This window comes from Cydia fagiglandana, chromosome 12, assembly GCF_963556715.1.
Source record: "Cydia fagiglandana chromosome 12, ilCydFagi1.1, whole genome shotgun sequence".
Taxonomy (NCBI): Eukaryota; Metazoa; Arthropoda; class Insecta; order Lepidoptera; family Tortricidae; genus Cydia; species Cydia fagiglandana.
In genome coordinates, this window is record NC_085943.1 from 11,556,427 (window position 1) to 11,574,217 (window position 17,791).

At 38.2% G+C, this 17,791-nt stretch overlaps 1 protein-coding gene across 1 annotated transcript in view; it reads left to right on the forward strand.

The window, feature by feature from the left end:
* The window catches only part of LOC134669661 (furin-like protease 2), a 337,125-nt gene extending 321,386 nt beyond the window's left edge, over positions 1-15,739 (forward strand). Inside the window, exons 10-15 of the mRNA XM_063527339.1 lie at positions 524-663; positions 1,089-1,344; positions 1,590-1,681; positions 4,998-5,158; positions 8,201-8,218; positions 11,580-15,739. Of these exons, the coding sequence (XP_063383409.1) occupies positions 524-663; positions 1,089-1,344; positions 1,590-1,681; positions 4,998-5,158; positions 8,201-8,218; positions 11,580-11,783 (871 nt within the window). The 3' untranslated portion in view covers positions 11,784-15,739. The remainder of the gene's footprint in view (positions 1-523; positions 664-1,088; positions 1,345-1,589; positions 1,682-4,997; positions 5,159-8,200; positions 8,219-11,579) is intronic.
* Positions 15,740-17,791: the final 2,052 nt, after the last annotated feature.

Here is a 17,791-nt window from a genome sequence, read left to right on the forward strand (position 1 = left end):
AAGCACACCTCTTTCGCATGATGGCATGGAATCCATCTATTCCGGCATTGGCAAACATCCCCGAGGAATAATAATTATAATTATAAGTCTTATTGGCGTATTTTATGCTCTTTATTAAATCCTCTACTGCTCCGAAAGAACTTCGGGCATGTTTTTCATTAAATCATTCGGTATTTTCTGTCTTACTAATTCATTACTGTCGCTCGTGTACCCATTCCACGTGTACAAAGAAATAGTTATCAAGCTTTTGTCCAATTTTATTGCGAAAGCTTGAGGCGTGTAAGTTTAGGGAACAAGTAGGTACTTTTTTACCGTAATTTATCTGATAGGTAGATATTTCATGTTATTTTTAATTTTGCCTAGTGTTTTTACTTTTTCATTTACAAAAAAATTAAATTAGGCAAGTATTCCAAGGTGGTATGAAAGACAACTTGGAATACTTCCAAATTTTTTCATATTTTACGCATTCTGGATACGATATGCCATTTTTGTGATTATTAAGTTATTTTTATTGTTTATTCAGGTACTATGCAGATCGCGGGACATGTACCAAATGCTACCTCTCTTGTCGAACATGTATCGGGCCGCGGCGCGACCAGTGCGCGTCGTGCCCCGCAGGCTGGAGGCTTGCGGCCGGCGAGTGTCACCCTGAATGTCCACAGGGTAAGTTGTGCACGGCTTATATTCTACCTAATTTGTGCATTTCATAATGAATACCTAACGTATATGTAATATCAAAAAATATGTTATATTATATACGTAACTAAATAACTTCGCCGCAGTTGCTACGCGATGGATTAAATTGGGTATCTCCAAACTTTTTTACCTGTGGTCCATGTTGCACCTCAAAAACTTTCGCGCGGGCCACCGTCGGTTTTTGCGCAGGGGGAGGGTGCCTGGTTTCTACTGTTAGGAACTGTTCCACACTCAATGGATGCTGAACCCATGCAGCCTGGCTCCCGCGGGCCGGACAGTGGGCACTCGCTTCCGCGTCGCGGACCGGAATTCGCCCTTCGGGCCGGGGTTTGAAGACCCCTGGTTTAAATCGTCATTTAATAGGCAAATGACGATTTTTGCTTGCCCATCAGGTTTCTACCAAACCTCCGACGGCTGCCGTCGCTGCCACCACTACTGCCGTGAGTGCGACGGCTCCGGTCCACTCCACTGCAAGTCGTGCCCGCCCCGCTTCATGCTCGACGGCGGGCTGTGCATGGAGTGTCTCGGCTCGCAGTACTACGATGCGAACACCGGCATGTGTAGACCGTGCGACGCTAGCTGCAGGACTTGCTCCGGCCCGGGACAGTTTAGTTGCACGGCGTGCTCCAGGCCGCTGCGGCTCGACAGGTGAGAACATGTCGTTATTCGTGCTGAACAGGTGCCTGTGCCTCTTGCAATACTACGTGCAAGTGCACGGCATGAAGCCAGCTCCAGGACGTGTTTTGGCCCAGGATAAATTTTAATTTGATTTCTGAGTGCCTATAATGAACGGATTACATGAGGGACTTAATTTCTGATTCCTTTTTGTTCGCGGGCCTTTTGACCTGCCACACTCCATACTACTCCTGTTCTAACAATGTTGTTTATTCCAGGCTAAACAACCAATGCGTGATATGCTGCGCGGACCGAGGCACCGCTGCCAACACGACGGCTGTCGACTGCTGTCACTGTCACCCTGAAACAGGTAATTTATTCATCACGTGACAAAAACAGGATAAGACTTGTGTCTAGTGATTTAGCCACGGATAGTTTCAATTACAAAAATACAACCCCTAAAATTACTTTCGCCAAAGAAATGTACTTGCAAAATATGAATTATTTCATCCGTTTTATGCCCGTTCTAAATACGACAGAATAATAAAAATAAATAACCAAACAAAAACAAATAGAAACTTAAAATGCGTCCCTATCTATATAAAAGGCAGTACCTAAGTAGTTATAAAAAGGATAGAACGTTTTATGAGCGCACAGATGGCTTTCATCTTCCTAATGAGCTTCGGCTGTAACTGGAATGCGATGAAACTGCACACCGGACGATTCGTTTTATACACAGTATACACTGCATAAAACAAATCATCCTCGTTTGAAGTTCTTATAAAATACTTAATGTATTTTTTTTGCATTTATTTTTATAGTGAGATTCTTCTCGACTCTATTCTAATTAGTAGTATTCTTATGATATCTGTTTTGCTGCTTTTTATTTCACTTTACATGATAAAGAGTTTCCAATTTCAACGGTATCAACCACCAGTTTATCAGTGTTTAGCGTTCATTAAAAAATACTCTGTAGAACAATATTTTCTTTGACAATGTAACGGGGTGTTTCAAAGGTCACGCGAAATTGAACAACAAAATGGCACGAGTTTCTTATACCTTTTGGGGCGAAAATTCATACGAGTCGTATAATATGTATTAGGTACCTTTCTTTCTTAGTTTCGCATGAGGTATTGCTGATACAGGTGTAAATAAATATGTGTACAATATGCGAGAGTTTAATGTGTTATATTGCAGATATCTTCGGTCAGGTAAAACAATTAGGCTAGTATCTATCATCATCATCATCTCAGCCTATATACGTCCCACTGCTGGGCACAGGCCTCCTCTCGAGCGCGAGAGGGCTTGGGCTATAGTCCCCACGCTAGCCCAATGCGGATTGGGGACTTCACATACACCTTTGAATTTCTTCGCAGATGTATGCAGGTTTCCTCACGATGTTTTCCTTCACCGAAAAGCGACTGGTAAATATCAAATGATATTTCGTACATAAGTTCCGAAAAACTCATTGGTACGAGCCGGGGTTTGAACCCGCGACCTCCGGATTGCAAGTCGCACGCTCTTACCGCTAGGCCACCAGCGCTCTATCTATAGGTTTCGGGAAAAAAAGTAACGTTTCTGACTGTATGACACAAACAGTGTGTCGAACAATTTTATTTCAATTAGCTGTTAATTAGTGTAACGCCATTATTGCGTGCCGTCTCGGCTGACACATGAAAACAATTACCGGCTCTTTAAATTGACTTTTCGAGCGATTGAGGATGATGAAGCATGCAAATTAATCAGTAATACACTCCTGGTGCGCCGTTTTTCACCAGGAGATGGATTCAGAAACGGAAATTTGATGCCAGGTTAATCAACAAATTCAATATTTTTGTAATTTAACTTTGTACACAAATAACCATTTTTAGAGTTCCGTACCCAAAGGGTAAAAACGGGACCCTATTACTAGGACTCCACTGTCTGTCCGTCTGTCTCTCACCAGGCTGAATCTCATGAACCGTGATAGCTAGACAGTTGAAATTTTCACAGATGATGTATTTCTGTTGCCGCTAAAACAACAAATACTAAAAAGTACGGATCCTTCGGTGGGCGAGTCCGACTCGCACTTGTCCGGATTTTTTTATCCAGCGTGGTATTGAAATGTGACTCATGCTTGCATAGAAATTATGGTCAATTTTTATGGGGTATTTTTTCATACTATTAATTTCTTAACTTCCTGTAAAATACTCCCCAGTGTTTTTAGTTAACACTAATTTCTGCCTGCCTGCAAAAAAATTCGTGCCGCCCTCTAGACATTTGACAGCTTGAGACGTATATTAAAAAATTCTACAGTAGTACCGGTCATTTTTCATTCATTTTGTTATACGAGTAGGTACGCAATAGGTAGAGTCAGACCGTGAAAAGTCTGCAGCGAATTTGATAGCCCACGCAGTGCAAGTGTCATTTTAAACGTCAAACTTCTATAAAAATATGACGTATAAATAACACTTACACTGCGTGGGCTATCAAATCCGCTGCAGACTTTTCTTGGTGCGAATCTAGCCATTTATGTGACAGTGTCATTGACAAGGAAGGGTACCCAACTGTCCGACTCCGATTTGATTTATTTTGATATATGTTATATAGAGTAGTCTAAAATAACGGACACGTATTTTTTTTTAGCTGCCCAAACTCAACCTGTTAGGAGAAAATGGCCTTCAAAGTACTGAAAATTTACCAAACCTTCTAATTTCTATGAAAAACTTTTTTCAAAAAATTGATAATTAATTACTGGTTTCGTTATAACTATGTTGGAGAACATGAATAAAGAATGGGGACGTGTTTTGTCATTTCATCACAAACTCATTTTTTATATAAAAAAAAAATATATATAATAAAAAAATACTTGTCCGTTATTTTAGTACACTCTATAACATATATCAAAATAAATCAAATCGTAGTCGGACAGTTGGGTACCCTTCCTTGTGAGTTAAAATTGCAAGTTCCATTTTTATTAGCTGTTAATTAATTTAAGGTCTAAGGCTTGACTTGAAAGCGTTGTACCGATTATTCCGATTATTACAATATAAATTAGTTACGTCGAATGCACAATCCAGAATAAAGCACACAATTTGTATATTAATGACAATAATGACTGCTTACTTTAACAACCTCTTACCTTACTAAGTAAGCTTTCATGCAAAAACTAGCTTATCGATTTACAAATTGAGTTCAAATTTGAATGGAGCTGTTAAATGAGTGTACGAGTTCAAGAGAGTGAATATTTGTTATTATTACGAATCTATCAATATTGATTACGCGCGGTCACCGAGGGAACTTGAGTTATTGTCATACATCATTTAAATGCTATAATTTCAATTCGCATTGGAAAGGTAGCATGCTATTTACCAAATATAATTCCCTTTATGTTTCGAAAATTATAGGGATTACTTTTATGAACTAATTATGGGGAAGAATAATGAATGACATTGGAAATTGGCATTAAAATGTAGGTATTACTTTTGTTTATTTGTAATATACCTAGTTTCATATACAACGACATCTGAGTTGTGATAGAAATTAACAAGATACGATTAAGAATTATGAGAGAAAGGGAAACTGGTTATTAGATATCAAATATAGACATTTATAAATTTATTTCTAGAATGAGATCTCTGATTTTCCTTATATAACTATTAACTTCCGCGCCTTCAATTACTTAAATATTGTTTATTTTATCACAGGGGAGTGCATAAACTCATCCGTGGCGGGCAAGCGCCGGATCGCCGAGTACGGCGCGCTGCGCACGGAAACCGTGCGCGCAGCCCCGGGCGTCGCTGCGGTCGTGCTCGCCGTGTGCGCGGCCGCCACTGTTCTGTTCCTCACTGTGCTGCTGGTGTTACAGGTATTATACACTATTTAACTAATTATTAATTCATCCGTGGCGGGCAAACACCGGATCGCCGAGTACGGCGCGCTGCGCACGGAGACCGTGCGCGCAGCCCCGGGCGTCGCTGCGGTCGTGCTCGCCGTGTGCGCGGCCGCCACTGTTCTGTTCCTCACTGTGCTGCTGGTGTTACAGGTATTATACACTATTTAACTAATTATTAATTCATCCGTGGCGGGCAAGCTTCAGGTACGATATGCGAATATACGAACAACACTATGGTTTTATGCTTAGTTATATGCCTTATGATCTAGAGGCTTTAAATCCTTATCAGTTGGTGTATCGTAGGTACAATAATACAGACATTTAAAATGAAGTGAATCCCAATGCGACAGGCGCCACGATAATAATCTCAAAGCTAACGTTACCAACTTCGCGTCTGCCACACGGCTTAATGTAAACATGGCTGATTAAAACTTCTACCTCCAGTCCTGCACCCGGTTATTAGAGCAACACTCATATTTAATACCTACTCACCTATGTTCCCTTGCGGCCTAGAGGCGCCAAATGCTAATGGTGACGCAAAATTCGAAACAATAAAAGAATAAATTAAGTTATTCTTAGGAACCAAGAACTTCGAGGAACACAGCACTGCCTTATGCGTCTTAGTACATTCCTTAGTTAGTCTATCGTTAGTATGTGTAACCAACCAAAAGTGACGTTCATTATTTATTTGTATAATATGTACACGCGCTAATTCTCACAAGAATAAAAGGTGTTCAGGTCACGCTTACCTGCATGACACGTCTGAATGATGCTCATAAAATCAAGTAGGCCCAAGGTTTCAGGCCTGTGCACACCGGGTTGCGTGTGCGTGACGTGCATGTGCACTAAAATGTTGTAGCCGCACACGCCCACCGCACGCAAGCGGTGTGCCGTCTCTCAAAAGGATCTGTATATTACAACGCCGCACGCTCACGTGCACGTCACGCACACGCAGCCGGTGTGCACAGGCCTTTAAGACGAAACGGGAGCCGAGCTAAAAGTCAATTTTGAGATTTCAAGCTGAATATACCCGTCGCTCTGACGGGGCGTAACCGCGGCGTGAGAGACTGTATTTGTGTGTGTAATGCACGCACACAGACGCGTGCGCCGCCCGTACTCGCGCTGGCGCGCACCTCACTGATTGCAATTTGCATTGTCACTTTTTGTTACTGCTCCTACTAAGTAGGGTAATTCGCCAGTAACTGGCCACTTTTAATAACTGGCCGCCCTAAACTAAAAATGAATCCTAATATTCACCTATAAACAGAATTCATTTTAGTATAAGGTTTCAATAACTGGCCACCTTATACTAAAATTAAACCTATTTATAGGTGAATAATATAATTCATTTTTGGTTTGGGCTGGCCACTGACGAATTACCCTATTGCGATTGAACTTTTTTACTTACCCGGCTTACGTTTACGGAACTCGATATCGAATAGGGCAGTAACTGGGCACGTTTAGTAACTGGCCACGCAGCTTAAAGCTGGACTTCCGAGCAAAGCGGCTCTGACGCAACGGCCGCAGCGTTAAAGCCGCTGCGTCAGTGTCGCAGCGTTAACTGACGCAGATTCACTTCCGAGCGGCGCGACTCCGGCGACAGTCGCAGTACTCGCAGTTGTTATTCCATACGGCGCAGACGTGATATACTTATGATAAACCGATCAATTATGAAAATATTTTTAGAAAAAGAGGAGGATCACGATGTTTTGCTTCGTTACTTTTATAGTATGGAGCGAAGCCTACCCAATTCAATTTTCAAAAGAAGAATAGACGAAGGAACTTATACCTACTTGAAAAAAAAAGCATTTAAACGAGAACGACGACAAATTCAGGAGCTTTTGTAGGTTTAATATCCATTTTTTAGATATTTTAAATATTGACATAGCCTCAAAACTACGTACGATCGCAGCGACTGCGCGACAGTGCTTGCGCAGACGTAGCACGGCCGCTATCGCCGAGCGATACTGACGCGGCGCCACTGTCGCTGCGATAGTGACGCTGCGCTCGGAAGTAAGTTCATACATTTCCATACTGCATAATACTGTCGCTCTGTCGCCGCGTCAGTGTCGCTGCGTTAGTGTCGCCGGAGCCGCTGTGCTCGGAAGTCTACCTTTAAGTAACTGGCCGCCCTAAACTAAAAATGAATTCTATTCACCTCTATACAGAATTCATTTTAGTAGGTATAAGGTTTCAATAACTGGCCACCTTATACTAAAATGAATTCTATTTATAGGTGAATAGAATTCATTTTTGGTTTGGCGTGGCCAGTTACTAATAGTGGCCTGTTACTGGCGAATTACCCTATTTATGTACTTGGTTAATACTAGTATCAAGTAAGTATTTTTTTTCAGTAATGCTCAGAAACGAAGAATAGACATGACAAATATAAATATTAACGTCTTTGTAAGGCAGGATTGGACATTCTATAGAGTAAGAGTAAGTGTATGAAACAACCAATTCAGCTAGGACTAGGGAATGCAATCTAGATCTCGCAATTTCGAGATCTCGCTAGATCTCGCACGTATTTTCGAAATTTAACCTAGTTGACAGGAAATCTAGATATATGCAATCTCGGTCGAGATCTCGATTAATATTTTCGAGATCTCGAACAAGACTGAAAGTGAAATACTTTGTTTTAAGTAATATATGACCTTAGATTCATGTTGTTCAGGCAGTGCTATTATGTGTCCGGCTTTAGCTCTATTATTGTTACGCAGTTTCTAAGTAAAGGTAAATAGTGGTTTAACATCGATAGCATTTCATAGAAGTAAAGTAAAAAATAAAATTGATTTTATGTTAAATGTCAATTTAATTTGTTGTTGTTATTTTCTAAATATAATATGAGGTACCTTAAATAAGTAGTATGTCGGCGGCATATCGTAAAATCGTAATCCTAGGCGTATCATGAAACGCCACCATTTCCTGATCTAATATTAACCCAGGCATATCACGATCTTCCTTATGAAAGAGACGGCAGATCCATCAGAGCATTGCGTTCTTTGATATTCCTAGCTTCATAGCGGGCGCATTGTAAAATAATTGATCGAGAAATCATATATTTTCAATGATTTTGTAAATGACTACAGTTATGACTACGGTTATTAGAAACCAATTATAGTATGTTTAATATTCTTTCTAATGGTATACATCACCAATTGATCAGTAAAATAGAACCCGAGAAATAATGATCAGTTGAGGTCGGTCGCCCGCCATTTACGTGACGTATATAATATCATACAGCAATAAAACTTATGTTTTTGGAAAGCTAATGAAATTTTTCGTATATTTTATAATAACATTAATTGCGGTAAAGTTATAATTTATTGAGTTAGACGCATGTTTTGTCAGTACTTATGCCATCCATGCATGGTAAAAAATCATATGTTTTAAATATTTTGTAAATGACTACAGTTATGACTACGGTTATTATAAAACAATAATTGCACGTTTAATACTCTTTCAAACGACATCTCACACGAACCGATCGGTCCCATAGGACTAAAGACGTGAACAAATATCAATGCTGGTCGGCCGCCCACTTTTTCCTTCCTTCTTTTCGACAAGTCCCCCCCCCCTCCATAAAATAAAAACCGGTCTATTCATATTCTGGAGACCACGAGGAACACGTCCATACCAGTTTTAGCTATTTAGAAGAGATGTCGACGAAAATCGTGAAGGAGACGAGTCGGACGACTTTTGTTTAATTTGCCTATAGACTATAGGAATATCAGAATATCACACCTTGAGGTTTGCACAAAATGGCTGGTGTTCGCTAGGCAGATCATGGAATGTCGGCGTTTCATTATATTCTACGATGTCTATATGTATGGAATTCTTAGAGATTTTTGATTAAAATAACACATTTTTAGTTACTTTGTCAAATTCGATCTCGTCGAGATATTAATCTCGATCCCGAAAATCTGACTGTCGAGATCTCGAAACACCCAATCTCGATTCGGATTTTTCCTGCGAGATCTCGAATCGCCAACGCCAATCTTGGTGCGAGATTGCATTCCCTAGCTAGGACCTTAAATTGCTCGACAATTACGGAGCGTGACTGTACCTAAAAATTTTGTAAACCCATAACCGTGCAATAAAATATTTTTGATTTTGATTTCTAATTTGAAATATTAGAATCAAAAAGTTCAAAATAGATTGTAACTACAAAAATGTGTTCCCTCTCAACGCAAAACCCCTTGTGTCTTAGGAGGATCTAGATATTTTCACACAAGACGGTTTATCGATAACTTCTTACATCACTAGATTATCGACATTAAACGTCGACTATTGCCCATCACTTTTCTGGCTGTGTACGTATTTAGAAACTTGACTCCGCCCCTAAAATTAGTGCGATAGGGACAACTGCAGCTGAGGCGAAAAATCCTGCGTAAAAATGACAAAAATCGAGGTTTCGTACTCCTCTTTTTCCTCCTCCAAAACTTAACCAATCGTAACCAAATTTGGAAATCTAAATGATTATGAAATTATCTGTGTCGGACCGTTTTGTTTTTTTGGCTAATTGATATCAGTTTTGAATACCACGCCTCTCATTGCGGCATAGTCAATTAGGCCATTTTGGCCATTTTTGAAGGGCTCTAGCGAAAAGAAACAAAAATAAGAACAAAAATATCACAAAAATCAAAACGGTCCGACACAGATACTGACAATATTAATCTGTGTTGAAAAAATCATTGCTCTAGCTTCAAAAACCACGGAGGAAAACGAGGAGTACGTTTGTATGGAGGAATGACCACTCCTGTTGGCTCTTAAGGTGCAGTAAATTCAGAATACGGAGTTTTTAAAAAGTAGTAGCGCTTTGTTGTATCATAAATTCATAATACTGCTCGCATAAAATTAATTATCAATCTTGTGGCTTTTCTCGAGGGACTGTATCGATTCGAATCCTAAATTCAGTGAGAGTGAGAGAGCACGAACTTACTCGGCCTTAAATAATGCCACGCGTAACCACGTGTAATAATTGTGTTCATTTAATGACATAGAGAAAATACTTAAAACCAGATTCTTGAATTCATTTTTCCTGTCTTAAATATCTTTACAAAAGTATGCATATGCCTTTCAGAGAGCGCATTTTGTGACTCGTTCCAACAGCCATTGTGTACAAAACGTAGGAAACTTCGAGTTATTTTTTCGTTGACATCGTAGACAAAGTAAAAGTTTAATTTAAAACCAACGAAGTCGAAAAAAAGTCAGACTGAAATGTAATTTCCCCTAGACTGGTGCGATATCGCGTGATTTGTATCGTCTTCCATCTAACCAGAGAGCACCGAAACTTGTGCAATCTCGTTGTTTACCAACGTTTGCTTAAATGCAAAAATAAAATATTCACTACCTGGAGAGATTGCAGCGCGGAGCGGTACCTTATAGTCTATCTTACTATAGATTTTGGGTCTAATTTGTCTAACTTGTCTTATAAACGGTGGCTAAAAAATAACTGCATTCCCATAGAAAATGGACCAGCCAAAATGTATGAAACAGCCAAATTATTTTTTCGCGACTTCGAGGTTGGCCTATAGTAAAAGTTTCTCAGTATAAACCTCCTAGGCCGTTGCCAATGCAGTTATTTTTAGCCAGCCTGTATAGTTAGGTTAGCTAATATTGTTACTAAGCAAATAAAATGATTTTTAAACTATACTTAACCAAACTACTTATGTTTCTGTAAAACTTAAACAAAAAATATCATACATATATTGTTTTAGGTTGGGTTTTTTTGAGAATTGGTTGAAATTTTCATTAAAATTATGAAAACAAATTGATTGTCACCTCACCTCATACGTCGAAATCGGCATTGCATTGCAGTTTTGAATCTACTACAAAGAGGGCGAAATTAATAATATGAAAACATAGAAAGCGGTTAACTATATAGGTACCTACTTGAATTATCTATTACATTGACCGTCAACCAATTCACGTCGGTGCTAATAAATGCAATACGCCGGGAGTTGATTTAACCACTGGATCAAGGGATTACTAGCCTGGCTTGCAGCGGAACGCAGCGAACGTATTAACGGCCTTAGTCTAAACCGGATACAGAGTTAGTTATAATGTATTGTATAATTATTATCTTATTCATACGTTTATGTTAGCGATTAGACCAGCAATATGTCGTTAAAATTTGCGGTAATTTTAAAACTGTAAGTGTTAAATGTCTATTACAAAGAATCTGATAGAAATGTAATAAATAATACATTATAAAATGTTGTATGTATGTGATGGCCGTGTGAGATGTACATTTGTACAATAAAAGGTATTGTATTATTTGTGTGCTCTTATCATTCAAAAACGCTGCATACTCGCATATACCAAGTTTTATGCTTTCATCTGAATGACTAAATTTGAATCCTTTTATCTAATATAGCATTTTTGTCATCAGGCTCGCACCAAACGTGAGCCAGTCACCCGCTCGCGAGGCGTCGTATACTCGCCCCTAGCCTGCACCGACGACGGCGAGGTCTCCGTGCTGACCACTCGCAGCGCCTGCCCCGTCAAACTCGAGCACACGCTCGAGCACCAACTCGAGCAACACGAGCCCGAGCTCGAGCTCGAGCACGAGCCCCTGCTCGAGCAACGCACGTAGCGCGCTGTGATCATAGCAGTAAGTTGGGGTACTTCCCACTAGTTCTTTCTCCGTATTGTGACGTTCTTTACTAATAGGTGCCCTTTAGCGTGTGCACCCAGCCCGCGCATTTACCTATAAAACTGGCCACTTTTTGGTGCCTATTGACCAAATGGTACGTAATTTTTGTCCGAATGTGTACCGTATCCTTTATGAATTTAGGTTTATGGAACGAATGGGAAGTACCCGTTTGTACACGTGGATTACTAGTGAATCCGACGTGGAACAAAAGCGGGAGAGCCCGATAGTGTAAGTCACAACGTTAGTTATACGAATTTGAATTTGGATTTTTATGTATTGTTGATATTTTAGGGCCTATCGTGTTTTAGAGAATTGTATGTGTGGAATTTGAGCTGTTTCAGACTAGTGTTTTTCTCTATTTCTAAATACGTTTCGCGTTATGATAAGCACTTTTTACCTACACCGTGGTAGCTGGAAGAGATGACAAATGTCATAAGCTCCTAAAACTTATAAACGCAAGTGTATAGTTTATAACCGCAGAAAAAAATTATAGTCTGAAAACGCTCTATACCCCCAAAAGCGCGCTGTTAAACATTTTTAAAAATATCAGATTGGTTTACAAATAACGAATGCATAATTATATCCCCAAAAAGTTCACGACCGGTACTTCAGTGCCCAATTAGTGTATATATAATTATAGCTAGCTAGATATGAATTGTAATTGAACAAAATTAAAATGTGGAGGTCAACGTCCTCTGTTATACCTACATCGGTATTGTGATATGGATTATCTACCTGTAATATTGATTAGCCTAATGTTTGCTGTTGCCTCGTTTGTGTACCTACCTAATACAAGTTTCTCGTGCCTACCGTGTGTATTCTGCTTTAAACTTTACGTTAAGCATGTTTCGTTGAAGTGTTTATGTTCTATCACTCCATCAATTCTATGCTTGATATAAATATGCGTATCTATGCGTATATAAATACAAAGTCGAGAGTCTACTTAATCAAGTTAAATTATCATATCTTCACATGATTGTTACCTGAGATTTTCACCTGCAAAATTTTACGTAGGTTTTAGTGGTTAAAACTATGTAGAACTACTTCTTAGACATGTTAAAACTGTTTAAGTAAAGAACCCTTTATGTTCTTTTGCAACTAAGTGTACACGTCTTACCTTGAATTATGTTTCTGCTTTCAATGTATATTAATTTACCAATCGTAATGTAACATTGTCAAACTTGAATACAATGTTAATAAGTACCACAGCGTCAAGTCAAGAGTAACCTACATTTGAAACTGATAGAGAAACTTAGTCTGGTAGCCAACTAAGACTAAGTTTAGTTAGTCACTTTCAATGTTATATCTCTTTGACCTCGCCTTCAAATTTAGTAGATACTGCAGCTGCAGTTTCAGTGAGTGATATATTATCTTATGTTAATTGGCAGCAGCAAGCAAGTCGGGCGAACCAAGCCATAGTCGATGCCAGATTATTCGTCACACGTAAGACGACTCGAACTCATTTGTATACGTCACAATCGCATCGCTACTCAAATGCCTAAGCTTAATCACAAACAACTGAACTACGAAATGCATGGATTCTCAAACGACAGTTAAACACTAGTAGCACAAACATATGGTGTCGTATCGCCTCCAGCGAAGCTACATCTGATACCAAGAATTGTTCAATGTTCAACTGCGCATGTCTATTATAGTTCCGTTGTCTGTGGCTTAATATACTTTTTATGTAGTACGTAGGACACAAAGTTACCATAGTTATTACTTTAATGAATTGTACAATTGATCCCGTCAGCCCCGTATGAAGTTTATTAGGAAAAAATATATTTCGCTTCCGTAACTTGTTTTCTCTTAGTTGTGAAGTATAGTTTTAGTATAGTTAGTAAAATTATAATCGTTTATTTCGTAATGCCATGCTGTGTGGACATTTTAGCATTGATTTTGCATTAGGGCCTTAATCCACTTACTGGCGGTGGCGCCAACGACCGCAGTGGGTGGTTGCAGGCGTTATGATGCCAAGCACCCGTGGTAAAATGCGATTTTAAAATATTCATGATAACTTTTGAAACTTCAGACCGATTTCGGAACATGATATTTTATCGAGACCATGAAATCGTACAATTTTGCAGTTTATTATCTTTGATATATTTTGCTCTTAGCGAAAATGGACAGATTTACCTACACTAAAGTCAGTTTGGATAGGTGAAACACAATTTATTTTAAATGTGGTAAGGGATAACAAAATCAATCCACCCAAAATCACAATCCTTACAGTATTCCACTTATCTCGGTGTTTCGCTAACATAATATAGGTAATTTAACTTAAAGAGCTGTAAACACTTACGTGTTTCTTCGCCCTATTTTGAAAAGAGTTAAGGTCACAAAACATTATTAAATGATATGGATTAGGTATAGGTTATCAAGACAACTAAACATGTTTGCAATCCAAGCAGTTTACATTATAGACATTATAGTAATACTATGTTTTCTTAACTCTTGAATCATAGTTTACTCCCTTACTACGAGACCATTCTTATTTGGCGTATGTAGAATGGTTGTAAGAGGTATGGGGCATATGTATGATTGGGAACCTAGAATTCTTTTTTTCAAAATATATTTTTATTAGGTACTTATTTCATTGATCATGCAATGAGAGTTAAAATCGTAGTCTTTAGTCATACGTATGAGAGAGCCAAACTAAATTTAACTAAATATGTGATTAAATTCAGTAGAATTTTTGTTCGAGTTCAAAAAGTTACTTGCTTATTGTAAACGCCCCTAATTTGTATAAATACTATCCAATGTCTGTGGTATTTTAATTTTGAACGTCGCGCCGGGCTTTTTGAAACCATGACATTTATTTTGTTTAAAGGCCGACTATTGAATGGTGATTGAGTTATTGTATGTTTCATCTATCCTCTAGCCGCCCATACGTCAAACCTTGCCAAGCAAAATAAAATTTTATTTTGTCAACACAAAGTTCAAATTAGAATGGTACAGGAGACCTTTTTATAGGTCTTTGGGCGGCTAGAGGTTAAAACGTTCGCTTTAGTGGATGCTTTTAGCTTCACGCGACGATTCTCATTCATTTGTACATGTGTGTTAAGTTTGGATTTAGTATCGAAAATCATGTTAAAAAACATGCAATTGTAATTCAGCCACAGTAGGCGGATAATCAAAGATGTAACGTTACCATTCCCATTACCTAATCCAGATGTGTAAATAACTGTAATAATTGTTAAACTAATGATTTAATGTAATTAGAGATGACAATTTACTATTGTTACGGATTGATCACACTGTAATACATTTTGCTGTGTCTACGACTTTTGGGCTTCGGTATGATTGATCACTTAGTCACAAAACTATTTATATTACAGGTTCAAGTATAGCGTTATTAGCGTTACTACAGTCCGTTGCTTGTTGAAATGTCTTTAAGATTTTAGTAATATAAAGTTTGTTTGTGGATAGATATAGATGGCGCTGTCTGTAAAACAGACGGGCGTCAATCCATTAAATTGAAATCGAGAGACACTTCAACAACTCACGCTCTGTAAGTAATTTGATTTTCTCTCTATTTGTCAGTTTTGTAATTATGAATTAGGTATACATTTGAAAATAATTATACTTGTCTTGGCGAAATTGTATCAATTTGTTTTTAGTAGAATTAATTTTAAGTAGGTACTCGAATTATTAATCATTTGATCTTGACATCTGACTCAAACAGAGTTTATTGAATATTAGTGCCTACGAAAACTTATAATAAGATGATTTTACTTTAGTCAAAACTGTATTACATATTTGTCCGATAAAACATGGTATTTATTACAATTTTATAGTTTCATTTTAATGGGAATATTTTTAATTAAAACTATATTTTTGTATGAAAAGATCTTATGTGCAATTATAAATATTTGTAATAAAAAAGTATGCGTCAAGCTTTTGTTTCAATTGACCCCGCGTTCATTTGTTCTTTTATTCAGTGTTATAACGTATTCGGAATGAATAGAAAACGCGGGCCCCAAATGTATAGAAAAACGCACAATAAACCGTAAAAACCAATCACATCCCGATACAAATAAAAGGGGACAGTCCGGCCAATAATATTGTCCTTCGGATCCTATTAAAATAGCAAGGTATTGGCTTGTGCTTTTGGGTATCGGTTGTAGTCTAAATGTTAATGCGGTGGACAATACTATGCAAATAGGCCCCCGGCGGAATTACTGTCATAATGTATGCGGGCTCAATAACTGGGCTGACCCTGGCTTTACTTCCCTTTACAATTATTGTACACGTTTATTTTAGTCGTGTAGGAGACCGAGGTGACTTAAAACGGAGGTAGGTTGAAACAACATAAATTTGAGACGTCTTTAGCTGTTGTTGAGCTGGAAGAAACGATGTGTAGCCGCGTCCCACCGTCCGCTGGTACCTCAATATACGTCCGTGCCTCAAGATGATTATAAATATCGTTAAATAGACGTTGTTTCAACTTACCTCTGTTTTAACTTACCTCGGTCTCCCCTACGATTGTTTTGGAGTTGTAAGTACAGAGGTAACTTAAAAAAGTCTGTATCTTTAGGAATTTAAATAAAAGTAAACAATCAATTTGTACATTTTCGGGTAGTTATAACATTAATTGGTTAAATTCTATTTTGTTAGATGTTAATTGTATTTTGTTAGGTTAACAAAATACAAAATCGCCTGGATCTGTCACTGAACGACCTGACTTTAACCTACATTATTTGATCATATAATGTTTTCATCTACCCTCAACCGGCTTAAGAAGCCAATTGTTTCCTTTTTTACTTTCTTTAATTTGGTATACTTTTATTTAAATACCTAAAGAGAGTATAGAGTCTAAAATCATCAATATCACTTGCTCTGTTTATTACCGAACTGAAGAGGCTTATTGATCTTGATAAAATAAGTATCTAAATAAAAAATATTCGTTTTCAAAACCAGACTTTTGGCAGGGGTGCGAAACTCCTGAGATCGGTCAAACTCGGCTCCGCTCGGCTCAGCATTGCTCAGAGCAATTATTAGTGTTGGCACCACTTGACTTCCTTTTGCGTGCACGACCACAGATAAGATAATCACTTGCATTTTGACAACCCTAAATAGCCGAAAGGGATAGTGCCATATATTAGAAAGGGATAGCAAGATTCGACCCTGAACCGCTGTCAAACTTCGGTTTTGTAGGAAGTTTCCTTTCTGTACGATAGTACTATTATTTATTCTGTGCTTTTGGCCAAAATCAAATGTCTTGGCAAATCAGAGTACAGTTGGAATGTCTGAGAAGCGAGCGAGTGTCATCTCATAATAAAACCTAAGGGTTCCGTATTACAAAAGGAAAAAACTGAACCCTTACAGCAAATAGGCCGTGACAGACGGGCAGACAGACGCACAAGTGTCTGTCTGCCCGTCTGTCACGGCCTATTTGCTCCGAAACTACTCTACCAAAATTTTTCAGCGCTTTACGATAGCTGAGTATACAAGATACAATTCACACTAATTATAAAGACAAACTCTATTTGAAGGGTTTATATGTGGAGTACTCCAGGCATCTATTTATTCCAAGGAATTCACAACAACAGCGAGTCGCGAAGTTGTAAACTGCAGATAAGTTGTAGATGTCCTGAGAGGGTAGTCGGTAGGTAGATGGGTTTTCGTCGACCGCACGTCGCAATACCTGCAATATTAATAATAAATATGTGTATTTTAATATTTGTAATTGAACTACCTAGCATAGCAGCTAAGTAATTTGTAATATTGTACGATGTTTATGTGGACTACTGAAATTAGGTTTTTCTCAGCTGTCATTTTTCTGAAAGAATAAAGGTATCAATGACGGGGGTATTTTATATTATTTGTACATAGGAAACAGCGAACTATTGGGAAGTTAAATGATAACTTTTTATTGTGTTGACAAAGAATGGTGAAATAGTCATAAAAAAATCTGATAAGATTTCCAAGATCTTTATTCGTAGATT